General features: G+C 49.5%; 1 protein-coding gene across 1 annotated transcript; it reads left to right on the plus strand.

The window, feature by feature from the left end:
- The first annotated feature begins 9,599 nt into the window (after positions 1–9,599).
- LOC123367887 (dispanin subfamily A member 2b-like) lies at positions 9,600–15,913 on the plus strand. Its single transcript, XM_045012192.1, has 2 exons — positions 9,600–9,865; positions 15,205–15,913. Exons 1-2 carry the CDS (start codon positions 9,647–9,649, stop codon positions 15,412–15,414), a joined length of 429 nt encoding a protein of 142 aa, XP_044868127.1. The 5' UTR covers positions 9,600–9,646; the 3' UTR covers positions 15,415–15,913.
- Positions 15,914–15,953: the final 40 nt, after the last annotated feature.

The following is a 15,953-nucleotide window of genomic DNA, read 5'->3' on the forward strand; positions in this document are numbered from 1 at the left end:
GCGTGGCCATATTTTTCCCAGAGAGAAAACAGGACACCCCTGGTTCAGCCTGAGCCTCTCCCCTCCTGCCCCCGCATGGGGGCAGCCTGAGCCCTTCCTGCCTCCCACCAGCATAGGGCTGGCCTGAGACCCCCCTTCTCACCAGCATCCAGGGCCAGCCCGAGCGCCCCCCCCCCCGCTGCCTACCCGAGATCCCCCTCCTCCCTGTAAACCCCTCATCCCCTGCATATGGGGCTGGTCCTCCAAGCGCCCCGCGCATGCAGAGCGGGTGTTCCAAGCCCCCCACACTGCCCAAAGCCCCCTGCACCTGCCTGCATGCTGAGCTGCCCAAAATTCCCTCTGCCCCCTGCATGTGGGGCAGGTCAGCCTGAGCCACTCCCCCTAGTCCTCCCTCCACCACGTGGCTGGTGTTGCCACTCGCCCCTTCCCCCACCCAGCACATTCCTCTGCACCCCACTAGGTAGTATTTCATATTTCATTTATGAAAGGTAATTAAAGCAGATATTTATGAAGTAATTGGGAAGTGAACTATCTCCAATTCAACAGGTTAATTATTAATATTTGGAGGATTTTCTTGCTATGCTGTATTAGGAGGAGAACGTCACCAGACAGGGTTCCCACCCCACTTTTTTTGGCAAAACTCTGCATTTGTCCCATTTGTCTTGCCAACTGATGATCAGTTGGCAGAGCAAACAGGACAAAAGCCCGGTTTTGTCAAAAAAGTTGGGAAGCCTGGGACAGGGCCTAAAAATGGGACTGTCCCGGCCAAAACCGAACATATGGTCACCCTTACCCTAGAGCAGTGATTTTCAAACTGTGGGTCGGTCGCAGAATTTAAGACACTGGGTCATGGCAGCTCTGGTCAGCACCACCGACCAGGCCATTAAAAGTCCTGTCGGCGGTGCTGCTTGGCTAAGGCAGGCTAGTCCCTACCTGTTCCGACACCGCGCTGCACCCCAGATACGGCCAGCAGCAGGTCCAGCTCCTAGGCGGAATGGGGCACGAGTCTCCGTGCACTGCCCCTGCCGCGAGCACCAGCTCCGCACTCCCATTAGTCGGGAAATAGCCAATAGGAGCTCGGGGGGGCGGTGCCTGCGGGCGAGAGCCATGCGGAGCTGCTTGTGCGCCTCTGCCTAGGAGCCAGACCTGCTGCTGGCTGCTTCCGGGACACAGCGCAGTTTGCGGTGCCAGGACAGGCAGGAAGCCTGCCTCTGCACCCCGCTGCGCCACTGACCGGGAGCCGCCCGAGGTAAGCCCACGTCCCAACCACACACCTCAATCCCCTACCCCAGTCCTGAGCCCCCCAAACCTGGAGCCCCTTCCTACACCCCAAAGCCCTTATCCCTGGCCCCACCCCAGAGCCTGCATCCCCAACCCAGAGCCCTGACCCCCCTTCCATATACCAATCACCTGCCCCAGCCCTGAGCTCCCCCAAACCCAGAGCCCCCTCCTGCACCCCAATCCCCTGCCCCAGCCCTGAGCCCCTCCCATACCCCAAACCCCTCATCCCCAGCTCCGTTAGGTCGTGGGCATCAACAATTTTCTTCAACTGGGTCACCAGAAAAAAAGTTTGAAAATCACTGCCCTAGAGGAGCTCTCCAGGCAGAGAGATGCCTGCAAAGAGGGTAGCTGCAGGAGGAAGATCCAGAGGTGGAGAGGCAGCCACATAACCCTGCAGAGCTCCTCCTTAGCCTTGACTGGGCGGTCTTGTGAATTCACAAGAAGGAGAGAGTCTGGATGCTAAGGAGTCCGGCTTTCCTAGACCTCAAACTGAGTTACACACACTAAAGCAGAGCCACAATCTCCTAGCTGTGTCTCTAGTGACACCAGAGCCACTAGCTGCTTCCACTGGGTTCTCACTCGCCCCAGTCTAGTTCCCTCTAATGTGTGCTCTGCTCCTCCTGGCACAGTCCCTACTCCTAATGCTGACCACCGGTGCTTCCTGTGGCACCCTTCCTGCCTGCTCTGCATGTGTGTTGCAACTTACTGTAGCATCTTTCACGTCTGCATTGGGCCCTGAGCTCCCCAACAAGTGGGTATTTCAAAGGCTGTGCAAGTAGCCTAAATGATAAGGCTCAGCCCACAACAATCCGTGTGTCTGAATGTTCCTCCAGCCTGGTGCAAACAATCAATCCAATGAGGGTGGGAGAGTCACAACAGAGAATGGAAACCAACTTGGGCCTCCCAGATGCAGAAGGCCTCCATTGCAAAGGGGCTGAGCTAAGGGTAGAATGATCATCCGCCGTTATACTGAGCTGCACCTCAGCAGGCCAGGGGGAGTAAGTGCAATCAGTCACATGCTGAGGGGGTGGAAAAGCAGGTTGGTCTCTCCCTCCCCTTAACTCCTTGCTTTGGTGGCCTCTTGGAGAGTGGACACCTCCGGTCACACTGTATCCATAGTCTGCTGCTCTCACCCAGAGCCTGCCCTCATGATAGTCCCACTTCTACTGTTCTCCACTGCATCCAGAGGCTGCTCCCTCTTGGCAAATCTCCTTTTGGTCTGCCTACCAAGCCTGTCCCCCTCAACCTGTCCCCTTTCCCTGCAGCTCCCCCAGCCTGTACCCCATAGTGACAGATTCAGCTTCCCAAACCCACCCTCCCTGCTACAGCTCCCCCAGCCTGTACCCCATAGCGACAGATCCAGCTTCCCAAACCCACCCCGCCCGCTACAGCTCCCCCAGCCTGTACCCCATAGCGACAGATCCAGCTTCCCAAACCCACCCCACCTGCTACAGCTCCCCCAGCCTGTACCCCATAGTGACAGATCCAGCTTCCCAAACCCACCCCACCTGCTACAGCTCCCCCAGCCTGTACCCCATAGCGACAGATCCAGCTTCCCCAAACTGCTCCCTACAGCTCCCCCAGCCTGTACCCCATAGCGACAGATCCAGCTTCCCCAAACCCACCCCGCCCCACCCGCTACAGCTCCCCCAGCCTGTACCCCATAATGACAGATCCAGCTTCCCCAAACCGACCCTTACAGTTCCCCCAGCCTGTACCCCATAATGACAGATCCAGCTCCCCCAACCCACCCCGTTCCCTACAGCTCCCCCAGCCTGTACCCCATAGCGACAGATCCAGCTTCCTCAACCCGCCCCCTACAGCTCCCCCTCCACTGATCTGTCCCTATCACACCCTCTCCCTCTAGCCTGTAGCCCTACAGTGAGCTCCCGCTACCTCCTCCAGCCTGCCCCCTACAGCTCTGCTTCCCCTAGCATGTCCCTACAACAGGGTGGATTTGATTTAAATCACTAGTCAGGAAAACTCGATTTAATCATGGATTTCTACATAAACGTGCATTCTTGTTGGCTGTTATAACCTTAATACATATTCTTAACAACTCAGAGATATATGTAGGTTTCATTTTTAGAAGCTACACACTATACATGTTTAAAGTAATTTATTTTGATTAGTTTTACACTATATCAGAAAATGAATGATTGTTTGATATTTCATTTATGAAAGGTAATTAAAGCAGATATTTATGAAGTCATTGGGAAGTGAACTATCTCCAATTCAAGAGGTTAATTATTAATATTTGGAGGATTTTCTTGCTATGCTGTATTAGGAGGAGAACATCACCAGACAGACATTTGAATTGTTTTATTTAACTAAAACAACAACGTCATGTATTCTGGATTTTTACTTCAACAGCAAACATCAAATATTTTAATAAAACAAGCATATGAATTTTTAAATTTACTTAAACATTCAAGTATTTTAAAATCAGGTTTGTATTTGTTAAAATTGTTTTTAACTGAGATAGTTGATTAAAATTTTTTTTTTAATATTTCATTTAACTATGTCAGCCAGGTCAACATGAGAAACTTAAAATATTGGCTTCTGCAGCTAACTCAGTCATTTTCACCTTCATTTTCCTGTTTATTCATAATCTGGATAAGAAAAACAAGCTTTCCTGTTTTTTCAGGTCCCAAACAATTTCTCAGTTTGGAATGAATTAGTCCAAAGGAAGAAAATATTCTTTTTAGACCCGCAGAAGAAGTTACTGCTGTTAAAAGTGAGATTATCACTTCAACAGTTTCTGAATCCAAGTGCTTAAGTGATTTCCACCAGTTCCACCAGATGGGATCTGTCTAATGAAGAGAGGGAAGATCATCTTCGCAGGCAGGCTTGCTGACCTAGTGAGGAGGGCTTTAAACTAGGTTTGCTGGGGGGAAGATGACCTAAGCCCTGAGGTAAGTGGGGAAGTGGGATACTGGGAGGAAACACAAGGAGAAGGGTACAAGATGGGAAGCCTGAGAAAGTAAGGCAATTGGCTAATTATCTTAGGTGCACGTACACGAATGCAAAAAGCCTGGGAAACAAGCAGGAAGAATTGGATGTCCTGGCAAAATCAAGGAACTATGATGTGATTGGAATAACAGAAACTTGGTGAGGCAGCTCACATGACTGGAGCACTGTCATAGATGGGTATAAACTGTTCAGGAAGGACAGGTACAGGAGGAAAGGTGGAGGACTGGCACTGTATGTAAGAGTGTGGTATGGTTGGTCAGAGCTCCAGTATGAAACTAGAGAAAAGCCTGTTGAGAGTCTTTGGGTTAAGTTTAGGGGTGAGAGCAACAAGGGTGATGTCTTGTTGGGCCTGTGCTATAGCCCACCGGATCAGAAGGATGAAGTAGACGAGGCTTTCTTTGGGCAACTGACTGAAGTTTCCAGATCATAGGCCCTGGTTCTAATGGGGGACTTCAATCACCCTGACATCTTCTGGCAGAGCAATACTGCAATGCACAGACAATCCAGGAAGTTTTTGGAGACAACTTCCTGGTACAATTGATGGAGGAACCAACTAGGGGCCGTGTTCCTCTTGACCTGCTGCTTACGAACAGGGAAGAATTGGTAGGGGAAGTAGAAGTGGGTGGCAACTTAGGCAGCAGTGACCATGAGATGGCTAAGTTTAGGATCCTGACAAAAGGAAGAAAGGAGAGTAGCAAAATATGGACCCAGGACTTCAGAAAAGCAGACTTAGACTCTCTTAGGCAACTGATGGGCAGGATCCCCTCGGAGGCTAATATGAGGGGGAAAGGAGTCCAGGAGAGGTGGCTGTATTTTAAAAGGTGCAGGAACAAACTATCCCGATGTGCAGAAAGAATAGCAATATGGCAGGCGACCAGCTTGGCTTAATGGTGAAATCTTCAGTGAGCTTAAACTCAAAAAGGAAGCTTACAAGAAGTGGAAATTTGGACAGATGACTAGGGAGGAGTATACAAATATTGCTAGAGCATGCAGGGGTATAATCAGGAAGGCCAAGGCACAGTTGGAGTTGCAGCTAGCAAGGGATGTGAAGGGTAACAAGAAGGGTTTCTGGAGGTATGTTAGCAACAAGAAGGTGGTCAGGGAAAGTGTGGGACACTTACTGAATGGGGGTGGCAACACAGTGAGAGATGTGGAAAAAGCTGAAGTACTCAATGCTTTTTTTGCTTCAGTCTTCGCAGACAAGGTCAGCTCCCCGACTGCTGCACTGGACAACACAATATGGGGAGGAGGTTAGCAGCCCTCAGTGGTGAAAGAACAGGTTAAGGACTATTTAGAAAAGCTGGACATGCACAAGTCCATGGGTCCAGATCTAATACATCCGAGGGTGCTGAGGGAGTTGTCTGATGTGATTGCAGAGCCATTAGCCATTATCTTTGAAAATTCATGACAATCGGGGGAGGTCCTGCATGATTGGAACAAGGCAAAAATAGTGTCTATTCTTTAAAAAGGGAAGAAAGAGAACCTGGGGAACTACAGACTGGTCAGCCTCACTTCAGTCCCCACAAAAATCATGGAGCAGGTCCTCAAGGAATCCATTTTGAAGCATTTGGAGGAGAGGAAGGTGATCAGGAACAGTCAACATGGATTCACCAAGGGCAAATCATGCCTGACCAACCTGATTGCCTTCTATGATGAGATAACTAGCTCTGTGAATATGGGGAAAGTGGTGGATGTGATATATCTGGACTTTAGCAAAGCTTTTGATATGGTCTCCCACAGTAATCTTGTCAGCAAGTTAAAGTAGTATGGATTGGATGAATGGACTATAAGGTGGCTAGAAAGCTGGGTAGGTTGTCAGGCTCAACGGGTAGTGATCCACAGTTCGATGTCTCGTTGGTAGCTGGTATTAAGCGGAGTGCCCCAAGGGTCGGTACTGGGGCTGGGGCAGGGGCTGGTTTTGTTCAACATCTTTATTAATTATCTGGATGATGGGATGACTTGCACCCTCAGCAAGTTCGTAGATGACACTAAGCTGGGGGGAGAGGTAGATATGCTGGAGGGTAGGGATAGGGTCCAGAGTGACCTGGACAAATTGGAGGATTGGGATAAAAAGAAATCTGATGAGGTTCCACAAGGACAAGTGCAGAGTCCTGCACTTAGGAAGATAGAATCCCATGCTCCGCTGCAGGCTGTGGAGTGATTGGATAAGCAGCAGTTCTGCAGAAAAGGACCTGGGGATTACAGTGGATGAGAAGCTTGATATGAGTCAGCAGTGTGCCCTTGTTACCAAGAAGACTAATGGCATATTGGGCTCTGTAACGGGTTGGACTCACCCCTGCGGCGCCTCCTGCTGGTGACTCTGGGAATTAGCTCTGTTCCAGCACTGGAGCACCCTCTGCAGGCTGGTGATCCACCTGTCCTCAGGCCCCCATATCCCTTTCTGGACCTCAGTGCGCTTTCACATGGGGTGCTGCCCCTGGCAGTAACCCCTTTCTCTCTGGGTCTCTCCTCCTTGGGGAACCCCCACCCTCTATCCCCACCTTGCCTCAGTATTGGCTACTGCCAGTCATTGTCTAGCCCCACACTCTGGGGCAGACTGCAGCATCAGCCTACTCATCACTGGCAAGGAGGGTTTGGACCTGCTGCCTTGGCCTACCCCTGGGCTGCCCTCTGCAACCCCCAGTACCTGTTGGCCCTTCGCTAGGCTGCAGCCTGGGGCTTTCTTGGCTAGAGCTCCCCAGCTCCTCAGCCTTCCCCAGCCCTGCTTCACTCAGGTATCCAGTCTCAAGCTCTTAAGCAGCCAGGCCCATCTCTCGCTGAAGGCAGAGAGAGACTGTCTCAGCTTCTGGCTTCCCTGGCCTTTTTATAAGGCCTGTGGCTCAGTTTGGGGCGTGGCCTCAGCTGCAGCCACTTCCCCAATCAGCCCAGGCTAAAGGCTGTCTTCTCCTGCCAGAGCCCTATCCCAGGGCTGTTTTTAACCCCTTCAGGGCAGGAGCAGGGTCCACCCTGCTACAGGCTCCATTAGTAGGAGCATTGCCAGCAGATCGAGGGAAGTGATTATTCCCCTCTATTAGGCACTGGTGAGGCCACACCTGAAGTATTGTGTCCAGTTTTGGTTCCCCCCGCCCACTACAGAAGGGATGTGGACAATTTGGAGAGTCCAGCGGAGGGAAATGAAAATGACTGGGGGGCTGGGGCACATGTCTTACGAGGAGAGACTGAGGGAACTGGAATTATTTAGTCTGCAGAAGAGAAGAGTGAGGGGGGATTTGATAGCAGCCTTCAACTACCTGAAGTGGGGTTCCAAAGAGGATGGAGCTCAGCTATTCTCAGTGGTGGCAGATGACAGAACAAGGAGCAATGGTCTCAAGTTGCAGTGTGGGAGGTCTAGGCTGGATATTAGGAAACACTATTTCACTAGGAGGGTGGTGAAGCACTGGAATGGGTTACCTAGGGAGGTGGTGGAATTGTCAGCTGTCATAAATATAAAGGGAAGGGTAACAACCTTCCTATATACAGTACTATAAAATCCCTCCTGGCTGGAGGCACAAAATCCTTTTACTTGTAAAGGGTTAAGAAAATCAGGTAACCTAGCTGGCACATGACCAAAAGGATCAATAAGGGGACAAGATACTTTCATTGTTTCAAGATCCAAGGGTTTGGGTCTGTGTTCACCTGTACCAATTTTTGAGGATATTATTCTCAAGCCTGCCCAGGAAAGGGGGTGTAGGGACTTGGGGGGATATTTGGGGAAGGTAGGGCTCCAAGTGGCCATCCCTAAATGTTTGTTTAAATCACTTGATGGTGGCAGTGTTACTTAATCCAAGGAATAGGGGAGTTTTTAACCTAAGCTGGTAGAAATAAGATTAGGGGGTCATGCAGGTCCCCATATCTGTACCCTAAAGTTCAGAGTGGGGAGGAAACCTGACACCATCCTTAGAGGTTTTGAAGGCCCGGCTTGACAAAGCCCTGGCTGGGATGATTTAGTTGGTGTTGGTCCTGCTCTAAGCAGGGGATTGGACTAGACAATCTCCTGAGGTCTCTTCCAACCCTAATATTCTATGATTCTATGTGTTCACTTGTGTGACTTTCTTTAAAACATCATCAGCAAACATGTATTTCTTGAATGGTTCTTATTCCCAAACTGCTGCCTGCTGCCATTACAGGAATAGTATGGTACATCTCAAATCAATGAAGGCTACACTCAGAAAGCCCTCAAGACTTCTGGAATATGCTGCTCAAACAGTTTTACTTTTGTTTCTACTGCCTGTCCCTCCCGTCTCACATTTATCTCCAGACTTCTCCTTGTCCAGATCTATTCCACCCCCAACAATCTTCTATTCATTGAACTTTTTGAAACTTTGCACTTTAAGGGCTAGTCTACACTTACGAGCCGGGTCGACGCGGTGAGTTCGACTTCTCGGAGTTCGAACTATCGCGTCTAATCTGGATGCGATAGTTCGAACTCCGGAAGCGCCGTGGTCGACTCTGGTACTCCACCACTGCAAAAGGCGGTGGCGGAGTCGACCTTGGAGCCGCAGACTTCGATTCCGCGGCGTCTGGACGGGTGAGTAGTTCGAACTAGGGTACTTCGAATTCAGCTACGCTATTCACGTAGCTGAATTTGCATACCCTAGTTCGACCCCGCTTCTTAGTGTGGACCAGCCCTTAGAGAGAGTTAAGGGATTGACTCTGTGTACACAAATTTGCAGAGGGACAATAGGGTTGAGGTCTGTTATTTCTCACCTCTCTATATTGTTTATTTTAAAACATTTTTGCTGTTAACAAGTATGTTACCTCTGCAGATGCAAACCCACAGTTTGAGAACTGCAAAACTAAGCATCTCTGATGGTATCTTCTAGATTGAGCACTGAGTCCCATTGGGTAGATAGAAAGATTAACCTAAATAACCTATACAGAAGCCTCTGGAACCCCATAAAATTGGGTCCCTAAGCCATGAACTATTGGAACACATACCAAACTTATTTTAAACATTACATGAATATATTGTCTCATACCACAGACTTATAAGCTAGAATCTCTATTCCATGAGGCGATATCTTTGAGCTAGAAGGTATCTTAATTAAAACTATCCTGAGATCGGTTTTTTCCTCAAAAAGGATTTTATCAACAAAATCTGATTAAAATCACAACAATCCGATTTAAAGTCTCTCACTAAAAATCCGATTTTTTGGATTGTTTTAAACAAATCACTGATTTGTATCCACCCTGCCCTCCCGCACCTTGTACCCTAGAGTTCCCCCTACCCCTTGCTTATTTTTCTCCGGAACCTGAAAGTTTCGATTCCCAGCTGTGCTCAGTCCTTTCGCGGCCGAGCTCCGCCCCGCCGGGGCCGGCCCCGCACCGCCCGGCATATCTGGAGCTCCCCGTTGGGGATCGCGCAGAGCTTGTCCGGGGGCAGCGCCGCGCCATGGACTCCAGCGTGAGCATCGACCTGCAGCCCTGCGACGGCGGCAAGGTGGGGCCGGGCGCCTCGGCTCCTCCGTACTCCACCTACCCCTACACCGGCCCCGCGCAGGGCTTCCCCGTGCAGCAGCCGCCCCGCGACTTCGTGCTCTGGTCCCTCTTCAACACCATCTTCTGCAACGTCTGCTGCCTCGGCTTCATGGCTCTGGTCTTCTCCTTCAAGGTGAGTGGGACCGGCTCTGGGGTAGCCACCAGGGCTTGGGACGCTGCCCGCGAGTGACAGGTGCCCGGCCCAGGGAGGGGTGAAAGTGACCCCAGTTAACCAGCTGCGGGAGTTGTGAAAACAGGGCTTGCGGGGCAGACCGACAGGACAGGACAGCTGGGCACCCACTTCCCTAGGCTGTGACCTTAAAGGCACTTCTGGGTAAGGCTGCTCTTCCCTCTCTGAAATCATGGATGGAGCGGCCAAAGGAGACTTGGATCAGAGAAATATTTGATATGCATCCCCCTGCACCCCCACCCAAAAACTTATGCTTGCCGTGCCTGGTAGCAGTGTTAGAAGTAACCCTTTATCAGCTGTGTGTCTGCAGAAAGCCTCACAGCAGTTTGCCAAGTTGTCTGATCCAAGGTTCTGAGTCCCTGACCTGGACTCCCTTTCATGTAATCCGCTGGGAATATAGTTTCACTCCTTTACATTATTTGGTTTTTAAATGCCCCTTTTTTTGAATTATCGTTGGCACTTGGTCATTTCCCTCTGGTAACATTGTGCAGAGCGATGTCATTGTGCTATTTAACTTGTATTTTTAACAGCAAATCAGCTTTGAAAATATGAACGGTTGCTAGTAGCTTCAGCAATCACATTGCACAGCACGTCTAGTGGAACATTTCCTGTTTGTTTTGCAATCTTATAATTTACAGTCCTTAATGCTAATTTGTTTTTATAACGCAAGTTCATTCTGGGGTCCTATAACTTCAAGGCTGATTCCTGGGATTGGTGTAAAAACTTCTTCAGTTTCCTTTGATCCTCCCATGGGGATTGCCTTTGTCAACAGCACCTTAGTACTTGGAAAAGGGGTCACCACTACCAGCCAGATTAAATTTCATCAACTTTAAAAAATGTTTCCAAAGATTTTAGGCATAACAAAATTTTTTATATCTAACTAAGGTACTGATTTTGCTGGAGGGGTCTCATAAAACTAGTTCATCGCATAGTCAGAAGTAAAGAGAGGGAAACTCATTTGTCCAGCTATCTGGAAGGAAAGGGGTGTTGTCCCTCTAAGGGCTCTCTTCAGCAGGGAGGTGAAGGAGGAAAGGGATGGACAGGAAGACTTGAGAAGCAAGTTTTTGTACTATAGTAATTAAAATGTGTATTTTAGATAAGAGTGGTCTTTTGAAGGATTTATTTTAAAAAACTGTATGTCTGAAGATCCAAACACTTAAGGCTAAAGATGAATACTCAGATTGTGCATCTAAAAATCTGCGCTAGGATTTTTTTTAGAGATGTGACTTTATAATCTTCAGCAACACATTAATGAAATATTTTTAAAGCAAATTTTAAACTAAGGTCCTGTAGACTAAGGGCTTGTCCACACTTTACAGCGCTGCAACTTTCTCGCTCAGGCGTGTGAGGAAAGCACCCCCTGAGCACAGCAAGTTTCAGCACTGTAAAGTCAGTGCACCAGCGCAGGGAGCTGCGCCCCTCGTGGAGGTGGAAAGCCACGGTAAAGCAGTATTGCCAGTGTAGACTAGCCCTAACATGTTCTGAGTAAATATTACAGTGATACACACCTCTTTTTGTCAGTAAAGTCAGAAACTGGCAGTATACACTTGGGGGTTGGCAAATGCCTGTTAAATGGCTTCATTACCCCTTGAATGGCTCTTTAACAGTTTCAGGGTTGTGCTAATAGGTCCAGCAGGCTGGAGGCTTTTCACTTTTAAGTTTTTTTTTTAATTAATGTTTATTCCTTATCATACAGTTACAGGCTGAACTTGAGCCCTGGCTGAGCCAGACACCACCCTACGCCTGGGCAGCCTCGGGAGGGGGGCTGTGCAAAGGCCCCCCCTGGGTGAAATGAGCTCCTTCCTGCCCTGGGCCTATGCTGTGGGGGCGAGTACCACACCTGGCTCCAGCACCCAGGGCTCTGGCACAGACCCAGTTGCAGCTTCTGCCCAGCGCTCAGGGGGTCCTTGGTGGCTGGATCCTCTGAGGGGCTGGCAAGTCACAGCCAGAAGGGGCCCTGGGGGGTTTGGTGTTACCCCACGGGTGGGTCCTGGGAGGTGGGGCAGCCGGAGGGGAGCAGGGCAGAAGGGCTGCCAGCCCCAGGGGGAGGTGGCATGGCCAGCAGGCACAAAGGGTCAACCCCCCCCCCCCCAGCATGTCCCACCCACAGGCCTGGCCTTGCCCCAGCAGCTGCAGCCCCACGCGAAGGGCCCAGGTGCATCTCTGGGGAGGGCTGCCATAAATGAACATCCGAAACCCCCTGCTCGGGGGCAGTGCTGGGCACCAGTGTGAGTTCAGGACCAAAGCACTGGGGCCTGAGGGGGGCTCACAGGCAGCAGGGCTGGATGCCTGTGTCCTGGCCTCACCCACCCGGCTGTCGGAACCGGGTTTTTGGGTGCCGTCTGGGTGGCATGGCCTGGGGCCAGCAGGATACAGGGAGCAGCCCACTGGTGCAAGGTGCCTGGCCTGGCGTGGCTCAGACTGGGGCTTGTCTACACCAAGCAGCTTTTAGCCTTGTCACTAAAAGTCAGCGTGCGTAAACGTTGTCTGCACTTTTGAGGACAAAATATTTCCAGCCCTGTGAACTGCATTAGCTTTGTTGGCAGGAGAGCACTCCTGCTGGCAAAGCCATGTTCACGCTGCCACTTGCCTCAGCAAAACTTTTTTCTTTCACTGGTGGGGGGCGGGGGGCTTTAGCTTTAAGTACCTGTGAAAGACAAAAGTTTTGAAGTTTTGTCAACTTCCACGGTGTAGACAAGCCCTAGATCCCCTCTAGAGGAAGACTCACCAGGCGGCAGCAGCTAGGTGTGGGAGCCTGCAGGAAGGGTCAGAACAAGGATAGGAAGAGCAGGAGGGTGGACACTAAGACCCAAGGGTGCCCCAAATTTTCAGGTGCCCTACGCAGCCCAATGCTTTCTGTTGCAGGCTAACCTTGCTTTCAGCTGCCACTTCGGCTGCCCTAGCTTAATATTAAGCTGTTACCTTTCAGAATTCATATACCTAAAATGGTTGTACTTTGCTATAGCATCCAGTACCATTTTGGACTTTCAGTAAAGTGATTTCCCCGCCCCCCCACCTCCCACCCTTTGTAATTGCAAATGTATTAAAAAATCCTTATTTCTGTAAGTAACCCCCTGTCCTGCAAAGCCTGAAGCGCACACTTTGCACATCTGTTACTTCGTTTGTTGCATACTTAAATGTTGACTATTCAACTGAATTGTTTATGCTCCTAATTGCTTATTTTAATTTCAATCCACCTTTTAGGCATGCTGCATATTTTGTTCTGCTGCACTTTGGGGAGGTATCTAAATGTCTGCAACCTCCTGTTTGCATGGGTGTCATGGGAAAACCAGTTAAAGCATTTTAAACTAAAGGAATTAAGAGGCCTCCCCCCCACAATTTCCCTTAGTTGCTTCCTTTTACTAATAAGAGCGTGTCTACACGGTGTGATGCTAAAAGTGTGACATTAATGCACACAAGTTACACTGCCAGAGACCCGTGTATGGATGTTCTCATTCAGAAGCACAGCCGACCTTAGTTTTGACAGCAGTAGTCAGCTCAACCATAGAAGATTGCAGGAGTCCTTTCTCTCCTCACCCCCCCAACCCCCACCCCCCCCCGCAAGACAATTAGTCATCATGTCTTTCACCGGACTTGAATGTGTTTAAAGTCTTGTATAGCCCAAATGTAAATTTACATTTATTTTATTTGAAGTCCAGAGAGGAGGTGGGAAGCAGTGGAGTACTCCTCTTAACTGGTAGGACCTGTGCATGCAGAGGGTGTTGGCCTGGCTACACAGTGATGCTTTCTATAGCAATGTATATAAAGTGGTGGCATTCATGTCCCATTAGAACTGACCAGTTGAGCTACATTTTTGGTGCTTTAAACTGTAAAGATTCCTCTTTAATCTCAGACTCTACTGCTCACTACCCACACATAATATACCTTACCATCTATTAAGTATGCACTCCTAGGAAGATTTAATTTTACAAACACCATACTGTCTCTTACACATTTCTTACACTATGAATCCAGGATTGCAGTATTCTGAAATAAGAGCATCCACACAGGGAGCTATTCCACTATAGCTATAATGCTTTAAAGTCACACACTACCTTATTCTGGAATCATGTCCCAAATGGATAAATTCCCAATAATGGAAAGAATGCAGTTCTGAGAGCCTGGGAAGTAGGGTCTATTTCAACCACAAGTTGTTGGTTAAATGCAGGGATTGTTGGGTGAAATTCTCTGTGCTGCTGGAAGTTGGACTATATTCTCATAATGGTCCCATCTGTGAATTTACTGGTTGCCTGTTTTTGCCTGGCAGCGCTGGTGCTCTGCTGGTTCTCCCGGGCAACACAATTAACATGTCACTGGACTTCTGTGTCTGAATTCTGCCCTCCTGGACAACTGTGCATATCCATGCGCTCCATGGAATAAATTAAACAATGGGATAAAGACATAATATACAGTAGTGAATAAATGGGTAATTCGGCCATATGGTCTCTCCCTAATGAAAATGTCCATACTGTGTGTAAATGTGGTGGTGTAGCTGTGTTGGTCCCTGGATATAAAGGAGACAAGGTAAGGTGCGGGAGGTCATGTCTTTTAATGGGTCCACAGAAGTTGGTGAAATGTACAACCTTGTCTCTTTTGGCAACAGAAGTTGGCCCAATAAAAGGAATTACCTCACCCACCTTCTCTCTCTGCAAAGTGAAAGACAAGCTGCTAGAAGACTGAAAGCAGTGGGCAGGATGAGAGGGAGCAAGAGAGCTGGTGAAATTGGCTACAGCAAATCTATGGGAAGACTTAAAAACAAGGAGGGCAATTTGGAACTTAATCTGGAAAGAGAGGGCAGTTCTGAGGGCACGGAAGATCCGTGTGTGATTCGTGGGGGGGCGTGTGAACACGCAGGTAGGTTGGTTCCACACGTGTTGGTGTTTTGAGGGGTGGGGCTAAGGGAGGCCACAGAGGAGTTGCTGGAAATCAAGGTGAGGGAAGATGAGAACCTGTGGGGAGGAGGAGTTCAGCCGAGGGGCTGTCAAGGCAGTGGGGCACATGAGTGAGGTCGCAGAGCGAGTGAGAGGCAGTTCCATAGGCCCAAGAGGAAGCTAAAGTCACAGAGTGGGGAGGTCTCAGGTGTGCAGAGTGTCGGGAATCACTCTGTTCATTCCCCCCAAGCCTCTGCTTGCCAGCAGCACTGGCTAGTTGGAGCTGGATATTGAGAGTTGATGAGCACCCAGACCTTCCACCAAAGTCTTGAGAGCCGCAAGTGCTCAGCCACCCTGAGAAGCAGGCCTTGGTGCCCCAAACATTTTACTCTTTACCCTTCCTCCCCCCAGGCCAGGGATCGTAAAGTTCTGGGTGACGCCGATGGAGCAGGAAGCTATGGCAAGACTGCCAAGTGCCTGAACATCACGGTCCTGGTACTGAGCCTCTTGGCAGTGGTTCTGATCATCATCCTCTTCGCAACAGGAGCTGTGGCTGTCTCAAAAGTAGCTCAACATGAGAACCAATACAGGAACAACTACGGCTTTAACTATGGCAACTAAACCACCCCTCAGGATTCTCCCCAGCTGGATGACTTCTCCCCAAGCTTCCCTTACACAGCTCTGCTTGCCTTTGTTCTGCTGTTTAAATTGTCAATGGCAGCGCTCTCCTTATGTAACTGGAGCCCAGCAATTCTCTTTGCGATGTGGAGATTTACACTCCACCGCCCACCTCCCCGTTTCAGCCACCACCCTTCTGCTGAGACTGGCTGGCAGATCCTCCTTCCAAAGTGCCACCAGCCAAGTCCTACCTTAACAGGATGGAGGGGTCACTATAGAGATGGGGAGGAGGAGTTTCTAACATTGCTCTGTTTCCCCCACCCCAAAAGCAGACTGCCTGGCTTTCAAAGCCCTCCGAGATCCTGCAGTTGTTAGGGAGGGTCAGCGTTGTTCTTGTGATTATTCAGAATTTTCTCTTTAGAGAATTATTTTTGTAGAGCTCTTCTTGGCAGAAATGTGCAGGGACTATTTTCAAATAAAAGTTTTTTTTTCCTCTTCTAAATGGTTTATTCTTTATTCTCTTCAAAAGAGGCAGTTGAGAT

Source organism: Mauremys mutica, chromosome 4 (genome assembly GCF_020497125.1).
Source record: "Mauremys mutica isolate MM-2020 ecotype Southern chromosome 4, ASM2049712v1, whole genome shotgun sequence".
In the NCBI taxonomy this organism is placed as follows: domain Eukaryota; kingdom Metazoa; phylum Chordata; order Testudines; family Geoemydidae; genus Mauremys; species Mauremys mutica.